This window comes from Amblyraja radiata, chromosome 18 (assembly GCF_010909765.2).
Source record: "Amblyraja radiata isolate CabotCenter1 chromosome 18, sAmbRad1.1.pri, whole genome shotgun sequence".
NCBI lineage: Eukaryota > Metazoa > Chordata > Chondrichthyes > Rajiformes > Rajidae > Amblyraja > Amblyraja radiata.
This window is the reverse complement of record NC_045973.1, coordinates 834,789-862,265: the sequence shown is the minus strand read 5'-3', so window position 1 is coordinate 862,265 and position 27,477 is coordinate 834,789. Positions and strand designations below refer to the sequence as shown.

General features: G+C 41.3%; 1 protein-coding gene across 3 annotated transcripts in view; it reads right to left on the bottom strand.

The window, feature by feature from the left end:
- cacna1d (calcium voltage-gated channel subunit alpha1 D) overlaps positions 1-27,477 on the bottom strand; it is a 352,130-nt gene that overhangs the window by 196,452 nt on the left and 128,201 nt on the right. For 2 of the 3 annotated variants that reach the window (XM_033036547.1, XM_033036546.1), the window contains exons 4-8: positions 10,236-10,375; positions 7,429-7,583; positions 6,386-6,538; positions 3,805-4,001; positions 847-950 (exon numbers count right to left, since the gene is read on the bottom strand). In XM_033036547.1, coding sequence (XP_032892438.1) covers positions 847-950; positions 3,805-4,001; positions 6,386-6,538; positions 7,429-7,583; positions 10,236-10,375 — 749 coding nt within the window. Of the gene's footprint in view, positions 1-846; positions 951-3,804; positions 4,002-6,385; positions 6,539-7,428; positions 7,584-10,235; positions 10,376-27,203; positions 27,227-27,477 lie in introns of those variants that run through there. The other variant, XM_033036548.1, reaches the window with a different exon arrangement.

Sequence of the window (27,477 nt, the reverse complement as noted above, 5' to 3'; positions counted from 1 at the left end):
AGAAATTGAACATCACCCAATTACGCTACCATGAAGCAGAGCAGAAATAATTAAGTCCAATAAATGCACATCATTCCAAGAGAACTGCAGAATCATGTTATTTTCACTTGCATAACAGAAAATTGATTGAACTCAAAAATAACACTCGGGCACACAGCAAACTGTATATTATAAACCCTAGAATTAGGAAACGAGCAGTGAACAGCGCATCTTCATTGCTTAAAAATCCCATGCAGTTAACTCTTTCAGAATGCATTATGTCAAAAGCAACTCATCTCAGAATGTCACAACTTGCACTCAATTCACTGCATCAAGAATGCTTGCCGATTAAAACGTCACCTCCAAATGCAAGTTGCATGCAAAGAACACAGTTGTTTAATGCGAGCACCTTTAAGGAAGCAGAGGAAGGTACACATAATTTAACTGCTTACCCACTAAGTACACCAAGAACGAGATTAAGTACAAAAAATGAGCCTAGGATGATTAGGCTAACAAAATATATCCATGGCCATTCTAATCCAACCGAGTCATTAACCTGGAAAATGGAGAAGGTGCATTATGGTTTTTATGCAACTCAGGATGGCAAAGTCCCTCAGCCAGCCACTTTGTTTCTTGGAAATTAGATAACAAAAATAATTTAAGCATCCTCCTTCATTCTTTTTGGACTCACTGTAAAGTTCTTTTGTAAACTTGTATTAGGAATTTGTGATGCAAATTTTCAACCAATGTTTCCCTAATACTTCATTGGCAGAAATGAGCAAATATTTTTTCTGACTCTTCCAAACATTCAACATGGCAACTGGATTTAGGACTTTGCATTTCAGATAAAATGAAGTGCCAGCTTACCCGCTCAATACACCAAGTACAAGATTAAGAACGAAAAAAGATCCAAAGATGACGAGACTGACAAAATAGACCCAAGGCAATTCATGTCCCATGGCATCATTCATCTGTAAAGATGATAGCAAGTTACAGTCGCAGCCTAACCCAGCTACATATTTTAATACTTGAAATATTATGAGGCTTTGCAAAGATAAATACCTGAAGCACTATTGCTATTTAGATATAAAACAATTGATGAACAATTGCACATCTAAGTGAACTTGGCTATAAGTAAATGTTTTTGTACAAAATATGCTACAAAATTTGTAAGACGGAGCACAATGATTGTGGATAATTTAACTACCCCTAAAAACGCATTCAAATAACCAAATAACAAAACTCTAGATTACAAAATAGGAGATTCCTGTCTGAAGCCAGTTTTGATTGCTAATCAAACTTCCCCGTAGTCTAGGGGGAAATGTCCATATTCACATGCTCCTCAATAGCAAGTACATCCATGGATATGGAGTCAGTGCAATGTGTGCACTTGTGACATCCACGTTTACCTCTCTGCAATCATCTTTAAATCCATGTTTGTCACTAGATTCATGGATGAATATGTATTGTAATGTTCCAACTGGGGCCACCTCTATTCATAACACTTAACAATTGTTTATTTTTAAGCCTGGGCAGTATTTGTTGAAATCTAGTCATTACTTCAAAATTGGAGGTGCATACAGTTTAAAATAAAATAAGGAAAATCCAAAATTACGCCGATATGAGCTAAAAGGAAATTTGGTGAAACAGCTGGTATTTTGTGAATAAAACATAAATTGCACATCAGATAGATGAATACCCATCCAAAATTGGTGCAATATGTTTCCTCATATCCATGCCTAGCATCAGCACCATCACATACACAACTGTCATCTTCGGGCGAGTCTTACTTGGTGGTCTCTCTCAAGTTCCAGCATGAACTCCAATTATAAATTATTTCTCTGCTTTCTCCTTGATAATGAATGATTCCCACCATCAATGCACTGAATTCATAAACTTCCTTCCAAATGAGACCATTTCCTTATCAACTACTGCTTCACAACCTTATTCAGCCCAACGTGTCTATCTCTACTCTTCCCATTCAAAGTTTCTTTAAATCTCCTCCCTCTCAGCAGCAGAATAATCTCTACAAATATATTTGCCACATTTCTCTGTTTTTGTCCAAAAGGGATCCTCAAAACCCATTTCTTCAACCATGCCTTTGGTCAAATCTACTCCTTCATTCTGCAATGCTTGCAACTGTTCTCGGTGTTTGCAAGGCTCGGTGTTGGGGCCGCAACTGTTTACTATATATTAATGATTTGGAAGAGGAAATTAGGAGCAACACTAGCAAGTTTGCAGATGACACAAAGCTGGGTGGCAGTGTGAACTGTGAGAGGATGTTAGGAGGTTGCAGGGTGACCTGGACAGGTTGAGTGAGTGGGCAGATGCAGTATAATATAGATAAATGTGAGGTTATCCACTTTGGCAGCAAAAACAAGGGGGCAGATTATTATCTCAATGGGGTTAGATTAGGTAAGGGGGAGGTGCAGCGAGACCTGGGCGTTCTTGTACACCGGTCACTGAAAGTTGGCTTACAGGTACAGCAGGCAGTGAAGAAAGCTAATGGAATGTTGGCCTTGATAACAAGAGGATTTCAGTATAGGAGTAAAGAGGTTCTTCTGCAGTTGTATAGGGCTCTGGTGATGCCACATCTAGAGTATTGTGTACAGTTTTGGTCTCCTAATTTGAGGAAGGACATCCTTGTGATTGAGGCAGTGCAGCGTAGGTTCACGAGATTGATCTCTGGGATGGCGGGACTGTCATATGAGGAAAGATTGAAAAGACTAGGCTTGTATTCACTGGAGTTTAGAAGGATGAGGGGCGATCTTATAGAAACTTATAAAATTATTAAAGAACTGGACAAGCTAGATGCAGGAAAAATGTTCCCAATGTTGGGCGAGTCCAGAACCAGGGACAACAGTCTTAGAATAAAGGGGAGGTCATTTAAGACTGAGGTGAGAAAAAACGTTTTCACCCAGAGAGTTGTGAATTTATGGAATTCCCTGCCACAGAGGGCAGTGGAGGCCAATTCACTGGATGGATTTAATAGAGAGTTAGATAGAGCTCTAGGGGCTAGTGGAGTCGAGGGATATGGGGAGAAGGCAGGCACGGGTTATTGATAGGGGACGATCAGCCATGGTCACAATGAATGGCGGTGCTGGCTCGAAGGGCCGAAGGCCTCCTCCTGCACCTATTTTCTATGTTTCAATGTTTCTATGTTCTCACCTCTGTGGAAGATTGTGGGATTTGTGTAGATTGCACGTACATTGTCAATATAGGTAGTTGTTTTATGAAGTGTTTCCTTCTATGTGATACCCGCAGGCAGCAGGAGGTCATATTGACAGGTTTACCCAGCTTTCAAACCAGAGAAGTAAAGCACTATGCATAGCAAGTTATTTTCTTATATTGGAAATTAAGAGCACTGTATTGGAACTGGTTTGAGATTCCTTAAATTCTCTTTAAGTAGGATGAAAAGTTTAATGTGAATTATTATTAAAAGCACTGTCAGCATTTTCATATAAAAATTGGATTTATGTGAGGGTATTCTGATTATCTCAAATTTGGAGTAAACGATGTAAATGTTTTGTTTATATAAAATTTATCACATCATTTTTCAGTTAAAAATGGAAATATTATCCATTATTATGAAGTAACCAATAATTATAATTATGAAGTAACCAATAATCACAATTTGAGAGAGAAAAATGTGAATGTAAAGCTACCCTTGTGCGCTATTTTAAATAATTGCACTATCTGAAATATGGCAGAAAGGCATCATTCATCATGACATAATAGACTATTACATAGAATGTTGTCTTGTATATTGTGTCTGTAACTATTTGAATGATTCATATTGAACTGCTCTGCGTGGCAATCACTTACCCAGTACAGGACATCTGTCCACCCTTCCATCGTTATACATTGAAAAACAGTTAACATTGCAAAAGCAAAGTTGTCAAAGTTTGTGATGCCTCCATTGGGACCCGGCCACCCACCCTTGCACTCTGTACCATTCATGGGGCATTGATAGCCATTCCCTGAAAATGCACATGGTGCTGGTTCATCTTCTGATATTATATCTGAAAATCAAAGACAATAATATTATTAGATTATGTTATGTTGGAAGGTTTTATCTCAAATTAATACATTCATTATAAAAATAACTCTGCCCAACAAATGAGAACTATAAATTTTACATGAGGAATAATCATGAACCACTCATACCACAAATAATATAATGAAAGTTTGATCATTGTTTATGAATATGTTTGACAATATTTAGTTAATCCCATCTGAGAGAAATGTGCCAGAAGTTGCTGTGAACATTATGATCATTCAGCAACATCATGTAGAATCTAGCAGAAGATGCTGTCTCTGTTGCTCTATTAGCTTCACAAAGTGGCTTTTAGCCATCTGCCTCACCACTGAAACACAGTGAATGGTTTGAAGTTGCTGCATTCGCCTAAATGAGGAGCTAAACTCAGTGACACTTTAGCCATGAGATTATTGTTCATTATCAGACTTCACAATGACAATTGTGACATCTCCTGGGTGGTGAATTTGTGGAATTCTTTGCCACAGAAGGCTGTGGAGGCCAAGTCAATGGATATATTTAAAGCAGAGATAAATCGATTCGTGATTAGTACAGGTGTCACAAGTTATGGGAAGGCAGGAAAATGGGGTTCGGAGGGAAAGATAGATCAGCTATGATTGAATGGCGGAATAGACTTGATGGGCCAAATGGCCTGATTCTGCTCCTATCACTTATGATCTTATGACCTCATTGCTTGAAGATGTGTAATTGCCTTTATGTCTCGGTTATTCTCTATCCCAATCATGGCTTCCATTCACACTCTCTTTCTGCACCTGATTTGTTATAGTTATTTTCTTCTTAACACCAGAGCATCTCGATGATGAGAATGACAATCAGGCGATCAGCACTCACCATAATGGGGAAACAATGACAGCAACTTCTGGAGCATGCCTGTTCACAGTGAAACACAGCAATCCAGAAGCCACTCTCGATGACCCCCCCCCTCCCACTCATCCTACAAAAGCGCTAATGCAGTCTTAACTTGGCATCACGCACTTCTTACTGCTAAACAATCTCTCTGCTCCTGAAAAGACTAACTTTACATGTGCAAGTCTAATTTGTTTTAAATTATTCAAAATATTTATTTCAAAATTGTTTCTATTAGTGGAATAAGGTATTAATCCTATTCATTGAAATCCCATAACCTGCAAGCTGCAATATTATCACCTCAAAAATTCAACTACTTTGACGCAAAAAATTCACAGTTAAGCACACAGATGCTGTCCAATGAATGGAAAACAATGCAAACCTTAACCTTAATGCAAAATACAACCAATGCTGTTCGGTCTTTAAATTAACCAAAAAAAGATCCTTATGAGTATGTTTGAACTTTTATTCTCTTTAATATGCAAGACGTTTATCAATAGTATTTATCTGGGTAGCATGCAATAAAAGCTTTTCACTGTACCTCGGTACACATACAATACAATTCAATACAATACAATTCAATTTATTGTCATTTGGACCCCTTGAGGTCCAAACGAAATGCCGTTTCTGCAGCCATACATTACAAACAAATAGACCCAAGACACAACATAATTTACATAAACATCCATCACATTGCTGTGATGGAAGGCCAAAAAAACTTCTCTCTCCACTGCACTCTCCCCCCCGATGTCAGAGTCAAAGTCAAAGTCAAAGCCCCCGGCGGGCGATGGCGATGGCGATTGTCCCGTGGCCATTAAAGCCACGCCGGGTGATGCAAGGTCGCACACCGGGTCTTGGTGTTAGAGCCCCCGGCGTGTGCTCGCAGAGACCCGCCGCCATTCCAAGCCGCGCGGGGCGGTGCTGTAAGGCCCCGCTCCAGGAGCTCTTCACCCCGCAACTCGGGCGGGAGAAGTCGCCGCTGCGGAAGCCCCGAAAAGCGGTCTCCCTCCAGGGACCCGCGGGCTCCCGGTGTCACTGTCCGCCAAACCCGCAGTTGCAGCCACCGAATCTCCGGGGGTCGGGTCGCAGCAGCGTCCACCACAGCTCCACCCGCTCTGGACTCGGCCAGCTCCGCGACGGTGAGGTGAGTAGTCGGCACCACAGCCCCCGGTCTTCCTGTTGGAGGCCGCTCCTCGTTGCAGCCCCAACGACAACGGAGACCCGACAAAGAAAAGGTCGGGTCTCCCGTGCAGGGAGAGATTTAAAAGTTACCCCCAACCCCCCCACACCACCCCCACCCCCCCACACACATACCCCAACAAAAATAACAAAAACTACATAAAAACATAGACATAAAATAATAAAAACGCATGAAAATAAACTAAACTAACTAAACAATGATAATACTTTTAAGCTTAAGGCATTATTTTCCATAAACTTTCGTTAAAATTGGATTTTCATTAAAAAAAGAACGAATGTGAAAAAGCACTAATAAATACTTACTTGTGTTAATGAAATAACAGGTTCTGTGCATTTTTCCTATAAAAAGTTCCAATCCTATTATAGCATAAATGATGATTACAAATAATACTAGCAGAGCAATGTGGAGAAGTGGAACCATGGCTTTGATGATAGAGTTCAAGACAACTTGTAAGCCTTAATAAAAAGAAAGAACAGTTTAGTTACATATAAGAAAATTATAACAATACGAAATAGAAATGAGGATAAATTGCTGACACCATAAATGTGACCTTTAATAATCTGCTTCTAAAAGCAGATGTTTCAAAAACTGAGGGATTGCATTAAGGTCCAAAATAAATAAGGAGGAGCAAGTAATATTAACAGAAGGATTGATTTAAAATAAAATTCTGAAATCACTATTTACTAACTTGAAACACAAATTAAATTCTACATTTTTAAAATGTAGCTCTTTGAGCTTCGTCAAAAAAGATTCCATATAAAGTAAGTCTTGTAAATTTGTAATTTTACAAGAAATTTGTCACATATCAAAGAGAACAGAATAACCTCAGTAGAATTATTCAATCAGTTCAGTTGCCAAATGGGAAGCACATTTTTAGAATTCATCGTGTTTAGCATATAAAAGCAAATCAAATTCAAAATTATTTTGCTCATGAAAAGGCTAATTGGTGTAAATATCGTATTTTTTAAATAACAGCAACCTGCATTTATGTAACTTTAATATATTAAATCATCCCAAATTACTTCACAAGTAATTTAACTAACAAAATTCAGTAAATAAAAACCACATAAAGTGACATTAGATAGTAAAGCGTTAGGTAGTCTAAAAAAAATCAATTGGGTTGGTTTTAAGGTGCGTGGTGAAGGAGAAATTATGTAGAAATGCAGCTAAGTTTCGGGAAGGTCCTTGGAGGTTTAGACCAGGACACAAGATACTATGGGGGGGGGGGGTAAAGGAAATCAGGAAGGAATGCAAAGCTCTTGGATAGTTGTAGAACAGCAAGAAAACAATTCAAGAATGAGGGGCGAGGTTAGGTTAAAAACAAACTCTGTTTTTGGAAACTTACTTGGTACTCCAGATACAAGTCGAAGAGGTCGCAACACACGAAATGCTCGGAGAGCTTTGACATCAAAACCGCCTGACGATTTACCTCCTGAAGTTGCATGTCCATCTACGTTCTCTACTTTGGTGGTTACTTGTTCCAAAACAACACTAAACAAACTATATTCAAATAAAACGAATTAATAATTATTATGCGTCATCCTTTATGTCAACACAAACTAGTAAATCACAAGTCAAGAGTGTTTAATTGTTATATGTGCCGGCAACAGAAAAATGAAATTATTACTTGCTGCAGCTTAATAGGCCCATAAATGTAATAACACACATATAATATATAATTACCAATAAATTATTGATTTAAAAGCATTTTTATAAAAACTATTTTCTGAGCAGCCCTGCAATGTCCTAGACAGTTTGCAGATATTATTTGCTCTGCATACATGATTTGGAGTTTACTTATTTAACTTGTTCCAGAAACATAGAAAAATAGGTGTAGGAGTAGGCCATTTGGCCTTTCGAGTCAGCACCGCCATTCAATATGATCATGGCTGATCATCTAAAATCACCACCCCGTTCCTGCTTTTTCCCCATATCCCTTGATTCCTTTAGCCCAAAGAGCTAAATCTAACTCCCTCTTAAAAACATCCAGTGAATTGGCCTCCACTGCCTTCCGTGGCAGAGAATTTCAGAGATTCACAACTCTCTGGGTGAAAATGTTTTTCCTCAGCTCAGTCCAAAATGACCTACCCCATATTCTTAAACTGCGACCCCTGGTTCTGGACTCCCCCAACTTCTGGAATATTTTTCCTGCATCTAGCCAGTCCAATCCTTTAAGAATTTTGTATGCTTCTATAAGATCTCTTTAATTCTTTATATTATCTTCAATCTATTTAGTTGATGTCTTGCCATCTCTACTTCAATTTAGTTAGTCTGTCTCAAACCTTCTATTTAGGCTACATGTTGACATAGGCATAACTGTCCAAGCTCTATTTTGTATAATTCAACTATCTTTAAAGTTTCAAAACTTGATTCCACAACACTTAACGTTTGGGCTGAACAGATTCCAAAGTGATAACCACTGTACATATGCACATATGTAACTCAAGCGGCAATACCTTATATTTAAAAAGGAGTATGTGTATGTGACATAAATTGTTCCCGAATGCATGCAGTGTGGGCAGATCATAACATCAATCAATGTATAATGCTGTGGAGACACACGGGACCGCTTATGCTGGAATCATGTTGCTTGACCCACTGAGTTCCTCCATCACTTTGCTTTTTGCTCAAAGGACAATGCTAAATTGATGCCAATATTGCTAAACTGACCCTTATTGCCTCAGCTCCCACTTTCTATTGGAAGACTGACACAAGCATACTGCCAAGGAAAGGGTTAAGCTGTACAATTATAGCACTTGCTGACTGCACAACTAAATTAAGAACTAGAAATGGAACAATAGTCTGGCTCATTTTATCAGATGTGTCATCTCATTGTTGTCACAACACCACATCCTTGAAAGTTCATGTAAGCTGAGCTGCGAGCACAAACAAATGACTAAACCACAATGAACCAATTAAGCAGTGGAAAGCACCAGCTCCCATGGTGATTAAATATGGGCAAATAAATATGTGCCAAGTTCAAAAGAGGAATACACAATTGTAGAAATACTATCGTTAATGTAGAGGTATTAGATAATTAGCATAGTATGGAGAGATGGAGTAGGGGTAGTTGGTGGTGGGTTCATCATATCTGACAATCGTCAGGTGATTGGATTTAACATCAAAATATTAGTATTCATTTCACACAACATCGCCTGACCTGAACGACACCTGTAACTCCACACCACCAGGACAACGGGCCTTTATGGCCAAGTTTTGACTCTAACATATTTGTTTAAACTTTGGACTAGAAGGGCACAAGATGACGCTTGGATCGTGGTTGACACTGTTGTGTATAACTTAGCGTGGTCTACTGTCTTATACTCTTGTACCTACTGTAAGTATGATTGTGCCGAATGCATAATGCACTGAACTGCATGAATTTCACTGTTCTTAGGTACATGTGACAATAAAGTGCCATTGGACCATTAACTTAAATGTTATAAATTGTTGCTTTTACAGTTCTGCGGGGATTCTGATCTCAGCTTTAAATGGAATGAAGTTACTCCAACACATTTAATGTGACATTGAATCACTATATAGACGGGGCATTTCATATGCTGGTACTGTCTTGGAATGGAGGAGAAGCTCCAGGTCGTCAGCTGGGAGACAGGAATGTGTCTGGAGATTAATCTCTTTGATGATGCTCAGCATTTTGCAACTCATTAACAAGATGACCATTTGTTTAGTTTATCACCATGCTCTCTCTGATTTCAACCTATCAGAGAGATTCACTCCACCACCCTCCCTGAAGCTTCACACACTACTTCTGTCTCCTTTTCAGTTCTTCGACCTGAAACATTATCTTTTTTGTAGCTTCACCTGCTGAGTATTTCCAGCATTTTCTGAAAATGAAACCTTACGTATCTTTATTATATTAAATGATATCGTAAATGATATCAATGACAATTCTATAAATTCTCCAAGTTATTCTCCACTACATCCCAACAATAAAACACAAAAAGATTCATAGTATTGTTTTGTGATGCAATACAGCAATGAAGAAATAGAAGCAATCACAACATTTTCAAATTGCAAGCAATATTGGGTTTCTACAGTAATAAACTCTACATTTTATAGTCATTTCATTTAATGAACTTACAAAAAAACACACAATATGTCTTGTTACCTGCCATTAAAAATAAAACTTACCCCACAATTACAATTACAAAGTCCATCAAGTTCCATCCATTTCTTACATATGCATTGGGATGTAACATTAGTCCATATGCAATAATCTTCAAACAGGTTTCAATTGTAAAAATAATAAGGAAGGCATATTCTACTGTTTCCTGAAAAACACAAGAAAAAACAATCACATGTCACCAAGTAATTCAAAGTAACATGTATAGTTTCAACTATGAATTATAAATCTTGAACAATGCCTCCTGTTATTCCATACACCAACAATACAAGTTCTACATAACTTTCATCTTCATGTTAAAGGATGCAAGACACAAAATGTTGGACTAATTCAGCGGGTCAGGCAGCACTTTGTGTTTTGCTCAAGATTCCAGCATCTGCAGTTCCTGGTGCTCCAAGTTAAAGGAAGCATTCACTGTGATCAATACAGGTTCACTGCGGTCTTCTATTGATTTACAAAGACAAAACCAATTGTATACTGATATTTTTGTTATAGCCCAGAGGACCATTAAGCTATTATTTATCAATGATGGACACACCGTTCCATTTAAAAAGCACGAGGGCTCACACTCCAGCATTCTTTCCCGGAATCATGGACTTTTACCTTGACACAGATAATAAATAGGTGTAAAATAGCTCGGGATTTTACACCTGACTCCACCTAAAGCCTAGGTTGCATGACAAACATGTTAACGGAAGATAAACTCAGCCGAAGGTATAAGCAAGATCAGATTACTGTCAACATCAGCTCAGGCTGCTTTATAAGCTGTAACTGTACACGTATTCTAAAAGAAAACACAGAAACTAAGTCCAAACATATTAATTGATTTGCTATATTTATTGTAGTTTAAAGTAGCAGTGAGTCACCTTGTGGATGACTGCAATGTTTTGGAAAGGTACTCTCATCTTACTCTGAAGTGGAGTGTTCTTGGACTATGCCCTGAGGGACATCTATCCATGTTAGGATAATGTGCTACTTGCAGGAGGTGGTGTTTCATTGCACTTCCAACTCCTAATCTTCAAATTGGAAGAAAACAAAGTGGAGGAATGGTTGCCAAATTCACATTGGCAAGTTGCTTCAGAGCATCTTCCAAATGATGCATGTTGGATCTACTGTGCACTGACAGAAGAAAGAAAGAAAGAATGCTTAAGGTGGGTGATAAATGGGGCTGCTGATTTGGGCTACTTTGTCTTGCATGGTGTTGATCTTTGAGTTTTGTTGGCACTGCATTCATAAAGGAATGTAAACATTTTTAATTTGTACTCAAGATTTGATCTATTTTACCAGATGGAAAGACTTTGGAGAGTCGGGACAATCAGCAGCTGCAAAGTGGCACAGCTAGTACAGCTAGTACATCAGGAGACCCAGCTTCAGTCCTGACCTCTGGTTCTCCCTGTAACCCATGTATGTTCTCTGAATGCTCCCATTTCAAAATAGATGCAACTGATAAGTTAATTGATCCACAGAGAATAGACTCTATGGGAGGTTGATAGAAAAGTGGGTCAAATAAAATGGGAGTTGTGTAAATAGGTGTTTAATGGATGACATAGGCACAGTGGGCTGAAGAGCCTGTTTCTATACTGTATGACTCTATGAACATGAATAAATAACTCTTCCCTATTTCACCCTGAAAAACCAGTGTATAATGTCCTCCAAAAGTCACAGTATTTAAGCGGCTGGTCTCGTTAAATTTCTGGTCAATGATAAAATTGCATTGTTGCATTTCATACTTGCATCCCTGCATAATTTGTGCAAACTTCTGATTTACTAGTACTGTAACTTATCCACTAGTTTGCCATGCCATGTTCAAATTTAAATTTCATCGCTACTGAGGTGTGAGTTGAATATGTGTCTTGAATAAAAGTAGGGGTCTCCAAATAGTCATCTCATCACTATGTCACTGCACTTTGGATCATTTTGATACTTTTTAGATGCCATACAAAAATACAGTATTGTCGTGAGTAAAGCCTGGCCCGCATATACCACCATGACAGTAGCAGATTGCTATCAGTTATGAAAGTCACAACTTTTTATGGAATAGATTATTTTGGCAAATTTAGGGATCATCATTATTGATAATGATTTGTGCATAAATAAATAAGCAGATAACTGAAAAATTATTTAGTTGAGCAAATCAGTTCAGAAATCTTCCAATAAAAAATTGCAAATTGCTGAAAGATTTAGTGGCAGGTTCCTCTAATTTAATACGGTGCACTCGCATGGTCAATATTGTCATCCTTTCATCAACATCATTAATGACACAAACAAAAATATTCCATTTGCTCAACCACCAATTTGTTTGTGATCAGCATTACATTGTGCTAGAAAATCCAAAGATTATATTACATATAGACGAATTACATCATGCCAAATTTTTTTTTTGGAAATTCAAGTCTATCCTCCAAACCATCTGATATCCCGTGTACATTTTCCACGATACAAGGAATTATATGTTATACGGTGCTATTGAATATAATGAAACCAATGAGAGTCTTCACACAGCAAATACAGGCATTAGCAATCATATATCAAGTGACTGCATCAGTCTCATGTTCTGCCATATGGTCCACTTATGTTAGATGTACCTCTTAAAAGGCGTCAGTATGTCACAACATACATGGAGGTATTTCATCTTTCAGAAGGTTAAGTGTCTACAGAATTCTGACACAAAAAGATTTGGATGCTGTCATTTAGTATATTCAAGGCAGAGATGGGTATTTGGATTATTCAAGTTATTGGTTTAAGAGGTATAAGAAAATAGAGTAGAGGCCAAAGATCAACCATGATTCCACTGAATGAAGAGCATGCTGCAGTGTTAGCATGGTGCACTCAAGCTTGCCCCATATCCATCTAAACCTTCCCTATCGATCTACCTATCCAAATGTATTTTAAACATGGTTATTGTACCTGCCTCAACTATCCTCTCTGGCAGCTCATTCAAACACCTACCATCCTTTGACTGAAGACGTTGCCCCTCAGGTTTGTATTAAATATTATCCCTCCAACCTTAAACATATGTCGTCTTGTTTTTCATTCCCCTACCCCGGGGAAAGGATTTCCTCTCAGCCTTCTCAAGAGAACTGTCTCTAATCCATCCTTGTACCCATAGCCTCTAATTGCACGAACCATTGTCATATATCTTTCCTGCACCCTCTTCAGATCCTTCCTTTTATGTTATGATCACAAATGAACACATGCAGTTGATTTCAAACCTTGTTTATAAAGGATTAGCATCACTGACCTGGTTTTATACTCTGACTGTTAATAAAGCCCAGAACTATGTGTGTGGCCTATTTACCACATTGTCAACCTGGCCTCCTACTTTAAATAATTTGTGCATACATACTCTTAGTTACACCACACCTACATTCCTTTTAGAACGGTATCCTTATGCTCTATTGTCTCTCCTCCATCTTCCTCTCAAAATGCTTTACCTCACATTGCTCCATACTACGCTTCACCAGCCTGTGAATGGCCATTCAACCATCTGTTTCACAGTTCGCATTATTGCCAAGTTTTGTGTCACCTGCAAAGTACAGAAATTGTGACCTGCAACCCCAAATCTAGGTCATTAATATAGATTAATTTTTTGTTTTATTTTTGTTTTTTACCTTGCCTTGTAAAGCGACTTTGAGTCCCTGAAAAGCGCTATATAAATTCAATTTATTATTATTATTATTAGATCATGGAAAGCAATGGGCCTATACATGATCAATGGCCCTATACATGATCAATGGCCGTATACATGATCAATGGCCCTTCACCACCTATAGAAAACAGTTGTGCTTCAACAAAACTAATTTTATTCTTACATGCCATCTGATTTGTTCACTACAACAACTCTGTGTAATAGCATGTTCCATTCCCAGAGAGGAACACTTTCCAAATTCTCCCTCAGATTTATTAGTGACTCATTTATTTATCATTAATTTTGCCACCCTTACAAGTGGAAACTGTATCTGCACGTCCACATGATGAATAAGATGGTTAAGCTTTGCTTGATGTTGGAGAAAATTCTCACATAATGACTACATATTTTGCATCTAACGAAGTAAGATTGGTAGTGGGGAAGCTACTTGAGTCAATTATTAAAGATATAGCAGCGCATTTGGATAGCAGTGATAGGATCAGTCAAAGTCAGCATGGATTTTTGAAGGGGAAATCATGCTTGACTAATCTTCTGGAATTTTTTGAGGATGTAACAAGTAGAATGGATAAGGGAGAGCCAGTGGATGTGGTGTATAAGGACTTTCAAAAAGCCTTGGACAAGGGTCCACACAAGAGATTAGTGTGCAAAATTAGAGCACATGGTATTGGGGGTAGGGTATTGAGATGGATAGAGAACTGGTTGGCAGACAGGAAGCAAAGAGTATGAATTAAAAGGTTCTTTTGGGGTCTCCAAATCCGAGGAAAGACATTCTTGCCATAGAAGGAGTACAGAGAAAGTTCACCAGACTGAATCCTGGGATGTCAGGACTTTCATATGAAGAAAGACTGGATAGACACGGCTTGTACTCGCTAGAATTTAGAAGATTGAGGGGGGATCTTATAGAAACTTACAAAATTCTTAAGGAGTTGGACAGGCTAGATGCAGGAAGATTGTTCCTGATGTTGGGGAAGTCCAGGACAAGGGGTCACAGTTTAAGGATAATGGGGAAATCCTTTAGATGAGAAAAATATTTTTCACACAGGTTGTGAATCTCTGGAACTCTCTGTTACAGAAGGTAGTTGAGGCCAGTTCATTGGCTATATTTAAGAGGGAGTTAGATGTGGCCCTTGTGGCTAAAGGGATCAGGGGGTATGGAGAGAAGGTAGGTACAGGATACTGAGTTGGATGATCAGCCATGATCATATTGAATGGCGGTGCAGGCTCGAAGGGCCGAATGGCCTACTCCTGCACCTATTTTCTATGTTTCTATGTTTTCAGAATGTTAGGCAGTGACTAGTGGGATGCCGTAAGGCTCAGTGCTGGGACCCCAGTTATTTACAATATTTATTAATGATTTAGAAAAAGGCATTAAAAGCCCTGTCTCACGGTAGGAGCTGACCCACGAGGTACCCCGAGTGAAAGACTCGTGGTTGTGTACGAGATCCCAAGTGCAAGAGTTTAACCGAGTTCCCACGGGTATGGCAAGTTTGCCGTTTTCTGCGATGTTCCAAGTTCGTCTCCCAAGTTACTAAGTTCCTCTCCCGAGTTACTCTTGTGTAACTTCCAGGGTAGTGGGAGATGGTGGCGGAAATATTGAATGGAACACAAGCCTTGCTGTACTGTAGACTCTGCAGAAACCTGGTGGGTATGAGAGGTTTAGAGGAATAGAGGCCAAATGTGAGACGAGGTCATCCCTCAGCCTCCTGCACTGCAAAGAAAAAAAAACCTCAAACCTATCCACCTTCTTCTTGCAACCCAAGCCGTCCAGAAAGGACCAAGCTTGGCATGAACAAGTTGGTCAAAGGGGGCGGCAAATTCGTTGCGAAATTCGATTTAATAACAACCGCAAGATTTTAAACGGGAAGCTTGCACATTTGGCGCTTTCATGAATGTTGAGAGTTCCCGAGCTTGTTTATTCCAACCCGGCCCGCTGAGTTACTCCATCTTATGTTGTCTATCTGTGACTTGGTACTCTGCAGATTAATAAACAAAAACAAAGTTTCAACTTACCCACAGGGAACTCAGCGGGCCAGGCCAGGCAGCAGCTCTGGAGAGAAGGAATAGGTGATGTTTTGGGTCGAGACCCTTCTTGTCCTTTTCTCCAGAGATGCTGTCTGTCCCGCTGAGTTACTCCGGCTTTTTCTCTCTCCTCGTGGGTTTAAACCAGCATCTGCAGTTCCTTCCCACACGCTTCAACACTACAGGAGAGCCCGGTGTGGGGACTCGACCCTGTCGAGGGACGGACGCTTCTTGCTCGGGCTTCAGGAAGCCGGTACAATGGAGAGGTACGAGGCTGCCATGGTCCTTGGAGCACTCGGGAATGCCATGGGTTATTATAACGTTACAGGTCACGGGTGTAACAAAGCTGGATTCAAGCTGACCGAGTCTGATTTATCAGCAGAGATAGACATAATGGTTTTAAAACCATTTCAGTGGAGGGCTCCATTCTATACGCTCATGCACATGGCGACCACCGAAGCTTTGGTTAGTGGTGAGTTTTCTTTTCTCGAGTCCTATTCTTTATTGTTTATGTATGACTCCAGTTTGTCCCATGGTATTGTTATCCATCTTACACACTGCACGCCCACCAACACGCTTCATTCACACGAATACATGGCACACATAATCCTCGCGTGTTGTGAACTTAATGCTGCCTGCCCGCTGAGTTAAAGAGTTCCCACGGTAGACTCACGATACACTAAGGTAAACGCACGGGCCACTACGTTCTTACAACGAGTTAAAATGTTTCAATTCTTAACCACAAGAGTAAATTTGACTCGTGGAAAACTTTTCAAGAGTTGACATGTTTCACGGGCACCTGCCGTTAGCGCCACGAGTCTCTAAGTTGCGTCCACGAGTTCCGACGTTACAGCTACATTAATCGTACGTTATTACCACAAGTTTTAACTCGGGGTACCTCGTGTGTCAACTCTCACCATGAGACAGGGGTTTAAATGTAACATCTCAATGTTTGCGGATGGCACAAAGCTGGTGGCAGTGTGAGCTGCAAGGAGGATGGTATGAGGCTGCAGGGTGGCTTGGATAGGTTGGGTAAGTGGGCAGACGCATGGCAGATGCAGTATAATGTGAATAAACTTTGGTGGCAAGAACAAGGCGGCAGATTATTATCTGAATGGTGTCAGATTAGGAAAAGGGGAGGTGCAACGAGACATGGGTGTCCTTGTACATCAGTCATTTAAAGTAAGAATGCAGGGTTAGGGTTAGGGTTAGGGTTAGGTACAGCAGACATTGAAAAAAGCAAATGGCATGTTGGCCTTCATAGCGAGAGAATTTGAGTATAGGAGTAGGAAGGTTCTACCACAGTTGTACAGGGCCCTGGTGAGACCACACGTGGAGTATTGTGTGCAGTTTTGGTCTTCTAATTTGAGGAAGGGCATTCTTGCTATTGAGGGAGTGCAGCGTGGGTTCACCAGGTTAATTCCCGTGATGGTGGGACTGACATATGATGAAAGAATGGATTGATTGGGCTTATATTCACTGGAATTTAGAAGTATGAGAGAAAATCTTATAGAAACATATAAAATTCTTAAGGGATTGGGCAGGCTAGATGCAGGAAAAATGGTCCCCATGTTGGGGGAGTCCAGAACCAGGGTTCACAGTTCAAGAATAAGGGGTAGGCCATTTAGAACTGAGATGAGGAGAAACTTGTTCACCCAGAGAGTTGTGAACCTGTGGAATTCTCTGCCACAGAAGGGAGTGGAGGCTAATTCACTGAATGTATTCAAGAGTTAGATATAGCTCTTAGGGCTAACGGAATGAAGGGATATGAGGAGAAAGCAAGAACGGGGTACTGATTTTTGATGATCAGCCACGATCATATTGAATGGTGGTGCTAGCTCTAAGGGCCGAATGGCCTACTCCTGCACCTATTTTCTATGTTTCTATGTAAGATGTTCACTACTGGTATCTTTTTAAAATACCAATTTCACTTTTCAGATCCCATGTCGAATAAATTGTTTTCCTGTTCAACTCTTTGTTGATTTAATATTTATAATTACAGAGAACAGCGTATTCCATGTTTCAAACCTCTATGTTATGTCTCAGTTATATAAAGAGTAAAAAAGAGGCAAGAGTGGAAGTTGGACCACTGGAGAGTGATGCAGGAGAAGTGGTAATGGGGAATAAAAAAATGACAAGGGAGTTGAATAACCTTTTTGTATCAGTCATCACAGTGGAAGACACCAGCAACATGCCTGAAATTCAAGAGAGTCAGGGGTTGGAAGTTAGTGGAGTGGCTATTACTAGGGAGAAGGTGCTTGGGAAGTTGAATGGGCTGAAGGTGGATAAGTCACCTGGAGCAGATGGACAGCGCGCCCTAGGGTTCTGAAAGAGGTGGCTTTAGAGATTGTGAAGGCATTAACAGTGATATTTCAAGAATCACTAGAGGCAGGAGAGGTCCCAGATGATTATAAATTTGCCAATATTACCCCGCTGCACAAGAAGGGAGCAAAGCAGAATAGTGGGAACTATAGGCCGGTTAGTCTAACTTTGGTGGTTGGTAAGATTTTAGAGTCCATTATAAAGGATGAGGTTACGGAGTACATAGAAGTCCACGATAAAATAGGCCAAAGTCAGCATGGCTTTGTGAAGGGGAGGTCTTACTTGACAAATTTGCTGGAATTCTTTCAAGAAGTAAATAGCAGGACAGACAAAAGTGAGTCAGTAGATGTTGTTTAATTAGATTTTCAGAAACCCTTTGATAAGGAACCATACATGAGGCTGCTAAGGAAAATGAGAGACACGGTATCAAAGGGCAGATACTTTCATGGATAGCAAGTTGGCTGAGTGGCAGAAGACAAAGAGTGGCAATAAAGGGGCTTTTTCTGGTTGGCTGCCAGTGACTAGCGGAGTTCTGCAGGGGTCGATGCTGGGACTGCTACTCTTCACGTTGGATATTAATGATTTGGATGAATGGATTGGAGGCTTTGTGGCCATGTTTGCGGATGATACGGAAATAGGTGGAAGGGCAGGTAGTGTAGAAAAAGCAGGGACTCTGCAGAAGGATTTGGATAGGTTGGGAGAGTGGGCAGAGAAGTGGCGGATGGAATAGAGTGCAGCAATGTCTGGAGTCATGCATTTTGGTAGTAGGAATAAAGGTGTAGATTATTTTCTAAATGGGGAGAGAATCCAGAAATCGGAAGTGCAAAGGGACTTGAGAGTGCTGGTGCAGGATTCCAAAAATGTGAATCTGCAAGTCGATTTTGGTGGTAAAGAAAACAAACTGTGCTAGCATTTATTTCAAGCGGGCTTGTATACAAAAACAGGGATGTAATGCTGAGGCTCTATAAGGCACTGGTAAGGCCGGATTTGGAATATTGTGAGCAATTTTGGGCACCATATCTGAAGAAGGATGTGCTGGCTCTGGAGAGGGTCCAGATGAGGTTTATGATGAGCGTTTGTCGGCACTGGGCCTGTACTCGCTAGAGTTTAGAAGAATGAGGGGGGGACCTCATTGAAACATACAGAATAGTGAAAGGCTTGGATAGAGTGGATGTGGAGAGGATGTTCCCACAAGTGGGAGAGTCTAGGAATAGAGGTCATAGCAGAATTAAAGGATGTTCTTTTAGGAAGGAGATGAGGAGAAATTTCTTTAGTCAGAGGGTGGTGAATCTGTGGAATTCTTTGCCACAGAAGGCTGTAGAGACCAAGTCAGTGGATATTTTTAAGGCAGAGAAAGATAGTTTTTTGATTAGTACATGTGTCAGAGGTTATATGGAGAAGGCATGAGAATGGGGTTGAGAGGGAAAGGTAGATCAGCCATGATTGAATGGCAGAGTAGACTTTATGGGCTGAATGGCCTAATTCTGCACCTATAATAGACAATAGATGCAAGAGTAGGCCAATCGGCCCTTCGAGCTAGTGATCATGGCTGATCATTCCCAATCAGTACTCCGTTCCGGCTCTCTCCCCATATCCCTCTGACTCCGCTATCTTTAAGAGCCCTATCTAGCTCTCTCTTGAATGTATCCAGAGAACCTGCCCCCACCGCCCTCTGAGGCAGAGAATTCCACAGACTCACAACTCTCTGTGTGAAGAAGTGTTTCTCATCTCCGTTCTAAATAGCTTACTACTTATTCTTAAATCACTTGAACTTATGTTCAAATTTAAGCAACAAAGAATGCCACATGCACGCAGCATCTTTGGAAAGAGTAACGCAGCTAATAGTTGAAGACTCTTCGAGCTGAAGTGTTGTCTCTTTTTCCATTTCCTCAGAAGCTGCCCGATGGGGAGTTTACAGTGTTTTTGTTTGTGTTTCAAATTTCCAGCAAAGGCACCTTTTTTGATTTTGATAATAAATAACTTCAAGTTATGGATTGCACTGTTCTACCAAAATGTTTCTTCTCATCATCTAATCATTTTTGTTCAATATTTCAGATTCTTCAAATGAATTATCTTTTAACCTGTTCTACTCAATTTAAGTTTGGTTAGTTTTTATCCTAGTAAATCATTTCATTCCAGTTATTATCCTGTCTGAAATGCTGCCAGACTTGCTCATAAAATGGAACATCTAAAGATGCATACAAATTATTTTATTTATTTTAACAGTTTGGAAGTGAAGGCAGTTGGTATCAGCTCTTGCTCTAGTATCTTTGGTTGGCATGGTTAATAAGTTTCAAGGTTCAAGTTCACAATCAGTTTATTGTCACATGTACCAATTAAGATGCAGTGAAATTCAAATTACCATACAGCCATACTAAAAATAAGCAACAAGACACACAACTACATGAAAGTTAACATAAACATCCACCACAACGGATTCCCCCACATTCCTCACTGTGATGGAAGGCAATAAAGTCCAATTTTCTTCCTCTTTATTCTCCCGCTGTCGGGGCAGTCGAACCATCCGCAGTCGGGGCGATCGAAGCTCCTGCGGTTTGGAGTTCCCAAAGTCGGTCTCTGACCAGAGACCGCGAGTTCCACGATGTTAAAGCCCACAGGCACCCACGGTGGAGCTTCCTAAACTGGTCTCCAGCAAAGACCGCCAACTCCTCGATGTTAGGCAGTGCAGACGGAGATACGATGCGAAAAAAAAATCGCATCTTCGTCGAGGTAAGAGATTAGAAAAAGTTTCCCCAAACCCCTCCTCCCACATAAAACAAGCTCAAGAACACTAAAAACGTACATTTAACACATACAAACAAACAACAAAGAAGGAAGGGACAGACAGACTGTTGGCAAGGCAGCCATTGTGGATGACACTGAGATTGGTGGTATAGTGCACAGTGAAGAAAGCCATCTAAGATAAAGATGGGATTTCGATCAACTGGACGAATGGACTGAGGAGCAGGAGATGGAGTTTAATTCATATAAATGCCAGCAGTTGCATTTTAAATAATAAACTAGGGCAGTGAAGAAGTGTAGGAAAGTAAATCCTGTAACAGTTACAAAATCTGACTGATGCAGATATTTAATAAAGGTTTTGAAGCAAATATTGAATGTTAACACTCAGCTGTGCACTTTATTGGCACCGATCATCAGCTATATCATCAAGATTGAGGAAAATATGTTCAATTGATTTCATATTTCTGTGTATGATATCAGTCAAATTATTTGAACAGGCAATTGGGGTCAGCATATCTAAGATCAAAAAGCAAGCAACCATTTTTTTTCTAGTTTCTTTACAACGGAGATTATTTGCTTGTTTTCCTTTCTGGATTTATTCAATGTTCTTTTTAAGCGTATAAACTAAGATGTTTTGTACATGCTTCTCTTGATAAAACGCATGAATGCAATAGTGCATCAGTAAACAAATCTTAATGAGATTTACATCTATTATACGTGACCTCTTATTATAACAGGTTTATTTCTCCTGTGCAGAGAAGAATCGCATAAGATGCAAAAAAAAAGGTTGCTGATGTGCAGATGCAACATCTTGCAATGGCAAACGTGTGCGTATTTTTCCTTGGAGAAATATTGATTTCATACGCAAATCCACAAAAATTACGGCAGGGTAAAAGATGAGAATACAAGTTACTGGAACACAAACCCTTGCGCTGTGTATACTTATCTGTCTGATAGTGTGAAGCTCAAATATCTTATATCAGTATTATTCAGTACTTTCAGTTCCATTCAGCATACATAGCAGCATGTATATACACATATATACATACATACATACAGAGGGCACAAATACAAGATTAGGACAAGAAGCACCACCATACATGCAAGTACGTGGCTTGCATGCACGTGCCGTCAGGATAGGCAAGGTAGGCCCTGAGTAAAATTATGAAATGTCAATTATTAAATACAGGTGCACAACCTTTTATCCGAAAGCCTTGGGACCAGACACTACTCGGATTTCGGAATTTTTCGGATTTCCGAATGGAAGATTTTTAGCGTAGATTAGGTAGGTAGCGCGGGCGGCTTGAAAAGACTGGAGCGGCAGCCTCCTCCCCGGAGAATCATTGTAAATCATTGCTTAAATGTTAGTCAGTTAGTTTGGAGGGATTTTATGTGGTGGGGTGGGGTGGGGGGGTGAAGGGGGAAACTTTAATTCTTAGTTCCCTACCTGGTCGGAGAGGCGGGGAGCGGGCAATGCCTTACCGGGTCGCCGTGCAGTAAGCTCCGGAGCGCTGTGGCCGCCGACTCCCAACATCGCGGAGCTGGGGCTGCGGGCGTCCGGCCGCGGGCGGCGCCGGTTGGAGCTCCGACACCGGCAACTCTACCCCTGGCTGCGTGGCGCTCCAAATCCAGCGCCGACCGCCCGCAGCCCCAGCTCCGCGATTTTGGGAGTCGGTGGCGTCGCAGCGCTGGGAAACCAGCGGGGAGCGGGCAATGCCTTACCGGGTCGCCGTGCGGTAAGCTCCGGAGCGCTGTGGCCGCGGACACACAACATCGCGGAGCTGGGGCTGTGGGCGTCCGACCGCGGGCCGCGCTGGATTTGGAGCGCTGCGCAGCCAGGGGTAGAGTTGCCGGGGTCGGAGCTACAACCGGCGCCGCCCGCGGCCGGACGCCCGTAGCCCCAGCTCCGCGATGTTGGGAGTCGGCGGCCACAGCGCTCCGGAGCTTACTGCACGGCGACCCGGTAAGGCATTCCCCGCTCCCCGCCTCTCCGACCAGGTAGGGGACTAAGAATTAAAGTTTTCCCCCTTCACCCCCCCCCCCCCCCTTTCACATAAAAGCCCTCCAAACTAACTGACTAACATTTAAGCAATGATTTACAGATGTTTAAGTGTCTCCCCGGTCTCCAGGGAGGAGGCAGCCGCAACAGTAGTACAGACCTGGGTTGACCGTGGGTCGTTTCGGGTCAAGTTTGGCGCCAAACGCGAGCTTTGGTGTGCAGACGACATCCTGGAAAAAATGTCCGGTTTTCGGAGCTTTTCGGTTTCCGGAACTCCGGATAAAAGGTTGTGCGCCTGTATAAATAGTAAAGGCATGGGAGAATTATGCCTATCTAAGAGATCGATCTCTTAGGTAGGCATAATTCTCTGTGCCTTTCAACCGCAGCACTTGCAACACGCGAAGGTCTGTGCAGCCCACGTGCCGTTAGCGCTGCTTCAAGCCGTCAATGACAAGCGGGGCTGAAGGCAGCTGAAATTCTGCCTTTGCTGTACTGCGCAGGTGCAGCAGCCTACTGCGCATGCGCAGCGCTAGTTTCTTGGCGGGTTTTTCAAATGTGGATTGTCATTATTGTAAGAGTATCTTAGGCAAGGCAAGGCAAGGCAAGGCAACTTTATTTATATAGCACATTTCATATACGAGGCAGAATCAAAGTGCTTCACATAAAAACATGTCATACAATAAAATAAAATAATAAAATGAAATAAAATAGTATAATTAAAAGAAATGAAAAGCAAAATTAAAAATTAAAAATGCATTATAAAAAGTGCAAAAGTTAAAAGTGCAATGTAGTTAAGATTTAGCTGAAAGCTAAAGTAAACATAAAAGTTTTCAGTCTTGTTTTAAAATTGGTCAAAGTTGAGGCAAGTCTTAAATCTTGCTAAGGGGATCAGAGGGTATGGAGAGAAGGCAGGTACGGGATACTGAGTTGGATGATCAGCCATGATCATATTGAATGGCGGTGCAGGCTCGAAGGGCCGAATGGCCTACTCCTGCACCTAATTTCTATGTTTCTATGTTTCAGGAAGTTTATTCCAGCTATTTGTTGCATAGTAACTAAATCCTGCTTTCCCATGTTTTGTATTTACTCTGGGAATCACTAACAGATTGGTTTCAGAAGATCTTAGCGGTCTAGAAGGCTTATATAGTGGAAGCATGTCAGTGATATACTTTGGTCCTAAACCATGTGATTTATAGGTGAGCAGCAGGATTTTGAAATCAATTCTCTGACATACAGGGAGCCAATGTAAGGATTTAAGAATTGGTGTAATGTGTTCAAATTTTTTGGTCTTTGTTAGAACTCTAGCAACAGCGTTCTGAACAAGCTGTAGCTGCCCGACAGTTTTTTTCGGAAGACCTGCAAGGAGACCGTTACAATAATCTAGCCTACTAGTAATAAAGGCATGTACAAGTTTTTCTAAGTCTTGAGCTGACATGAGTCCTCTTAATCTTGCTACGTTTTTGAGGTGATAGTAGGCCGATTTTGTTACTGATTTGATGTGACTGTCGAAATGTAAATCTGAATCCATAATAACCCCAAGGTTTCTGGCTTTGTTAGAAGTTTTCAGGGACAGAGAGTGAAGGTGTTGGGTTACTTTAAGCCTTTCTTTTTTAGCACCAAAAACAATTATCTCCGTTTTGTCCTTATTTAGTTGGAGGAAATTTTGGCACATCCAGTCTTTGACTTGCTCAATGCACTGGCACAGCAGATCTATGGGGCGATAGTCATTTGGTGATAGCGCTACATAGATTTGAGTGTCATCAGCATAGCAGTGGTGGTCAATATTATTATTTCGCATGATTTGCCTTAGGAAACAAAGAGTGAAGAATGGGGTTCGTGTACCAATAACGTGGTAAGTACATTTCTTGGTGCTTTATGTTTTTAAATACTGTATTTCCCGGGGTGGGGGAGAGCTCCTTTCAGTGTTTTGGGAGTCTGGTCCGAGGTAAAGTTGCGGGGAGGGCATGAGCGTTGTGAAGAAGAGGATCGGGGCCAGTAACCCACTTGCGACGCTCCGGGCACGGACCCACCGCATTGTGGCTGGGGAGTGAATTAGCTCGGGTGGCTGCGAGTGGCCGCCGGGACCAGACAACCCCTTCTGCTGGTCCCCGCTCACCTCTGGCAGTGCTCTCCGTCTGAAAACCTCTCTCCTGCCACTCGCTGGCCTCACTCATGTCAGCCGCTTCCCGCAAATTCTTAAATTCCGACTGCGCGATCGAGGGACCAATTGAGGTTACTCGGCTGTGGGAATTTAAGGATTTGCGGGAAGCAGTTGACATGAGCGAAGCTGGCGAGCTGCAGGTGAGAGGTGTTCAGTCGGAGAGCACTGTCAGAGGTGAGCGGGTCAGCAGAAGGCGCTGAAGTGGCAGCCGGTTCTGCTGTCGGGTCCCGGCGGCCGCTTGCAGTCACCCGAGCTGCTTCCCTCCCCGGAAGTGGCGGCCAGTTCTGCTGTCCGTGCCCGGAGCGCTGCGGCAGCGGTGAATGAGTCTGACATGATCTCCGACCCCCCACCTTCTCAACACTCCCGCATCTTTAACCCCTGGCACAGACTCTCCACACGCTGTGAAAGGAACTCTCCCTCCAATTGGTCCCTTGAATTAGTATTGTCATTCAATAAGAAGACAACTGATTCAACATCCCGGTGTGCTCCCGTTTTTCAGACCACATTTCCACCTGCTTTCATCCTCTGTTCCCCACCCATTCAATAATTAAAAAATGAAGGAGATTTAGAAGCCTTGGGAAAATTGAATTGTTACTTTTTTTTTTTTTTTACGGAGAAAACAATCTGCGCATGCACGGTTTAAGATTTATTTTTAAAGCCGACTGACTGCCTACCTTGAGTAATTACTCACGGCACGTGCCTGATGGCTTGTGATATGTTTTGTACATTTCTGTACGCTCAGAGAGCTCAGGCATAGTCTGACCAACTTCCCGTTCACTGGGACACTATATGTTGATACAGGTACAAGTAAAAATGCGAATCCTAATAGACAAGGAGAATTGGTAGCAACATTTGGAAATGATTTGCAGCATCTGCAGAACCTCTTATCATATTAGCAATGACAAAGAGTCTTCTTGCTTTGAATAGCTTTCTTCAGGTGATGAGATTTAGAATATTGCAATATGAAAAGATGAGTAGTGGTTGGTGTTGCTCCTTATTTTACATGGATTTGTCATGTGTTGTAGATCATGTCCATTACACCTCTTGATAAGACAGACTGTATGCAGCATTTGGGATAAAGTTATTCCGTCACTGGGATAAAGTAGTTGAGAATGATACTCACAATGACATTCCAAAAGGCTGAAGGCAGGGAGACTCACCCATAATGACTTTAATAGGACGTTTCTCCTTTGTTGAAGATGTTCATCATTAAAGTATCTCTTTAGATTTCAAATGAAAGGAATTAATTCATGAATTTACCATCTTTCAATATTTAAGCTCATGAAGCTTTGTTGTTTTTCACCAGTCTGGTTACTTTTTCAACTGCCTTCAAGCTGGGCTAGTGCCGGGATTGTATTGCATAACATGCAAAGCGATAGAATCAAAGATAGATTCTTAATTCAGGTTGTCTTTCAAGTGTGCCTTCCAGCAGGTGCTGATGCTAGATTGTCCTTGGAAACCTGTTCTCCAACTTCCATGGTTCTGAAACCTAGCCAAGGAACTTCAGTCACAGGTTCACCAGCTCATCTCCCACAGCTGGGAGATGGAGGATATTCTACAGAACAGAAACACTAATTGTTACCACCTTCAAGAAAATAAACAAATCAAATTGTGCCAAATGGAATGGAGCTAATCTAAAGGACAAAAGAAACCAATCCATATCACCTCCAGAACCATTAAAGCCTCAGGGTGGCAGAGTGACGCAGCTGGAAGAGCTGATACCTCAGTGGCAGAGACTCGGGTTTGATCTCGACCGGATAGTGTCTGTGTGGAGTTTTCACATTCTCCCTGTGACCTCGTGGTTTACTTTGAGTACTCTGGTTTCATCCCACATCCCAAAGACGTTTAGGTTTGTAGTTTAATTGGCCTCTGTAAATTGCCCCTAGTGTGTAACCAGTGGATGAAAAAGTGTGATAACACAGAACCAGCGTGAACGGATGATCGACATGGATTTGTGAGCTTGTTCCCATTCTGTATATCTAAACTAGAAGCCAAGATTTCTCCAACCTCTCTCTGAGGTGCAGTATGCATACATTCAAACACTGAGCTTTGTCATCATTGACTGAAATGAGAATGGTCCTTACATTAAATGTCTATAAAACATGGGTTCTCCTCCAACCTACTCCAGCTGCATAAGGACTTCATGACAATAAAGATCCATCTTAAAAACCTGGAAAACATGAAATAACATCCCATCTCAGGGGCCTAGCACCGTGGAGCGGCTTCCAACCAGAACGACCTGGGTCTCCAGTCGCAGAGCCTGCAGACTCACCATCGTGGAGCTGGCCGACTTCGGAGCGTGGAGAGCTTCGGAGGCTCCAGCTGCAGGTCCGGTGGACGGTAACATCGAGAGCTCGC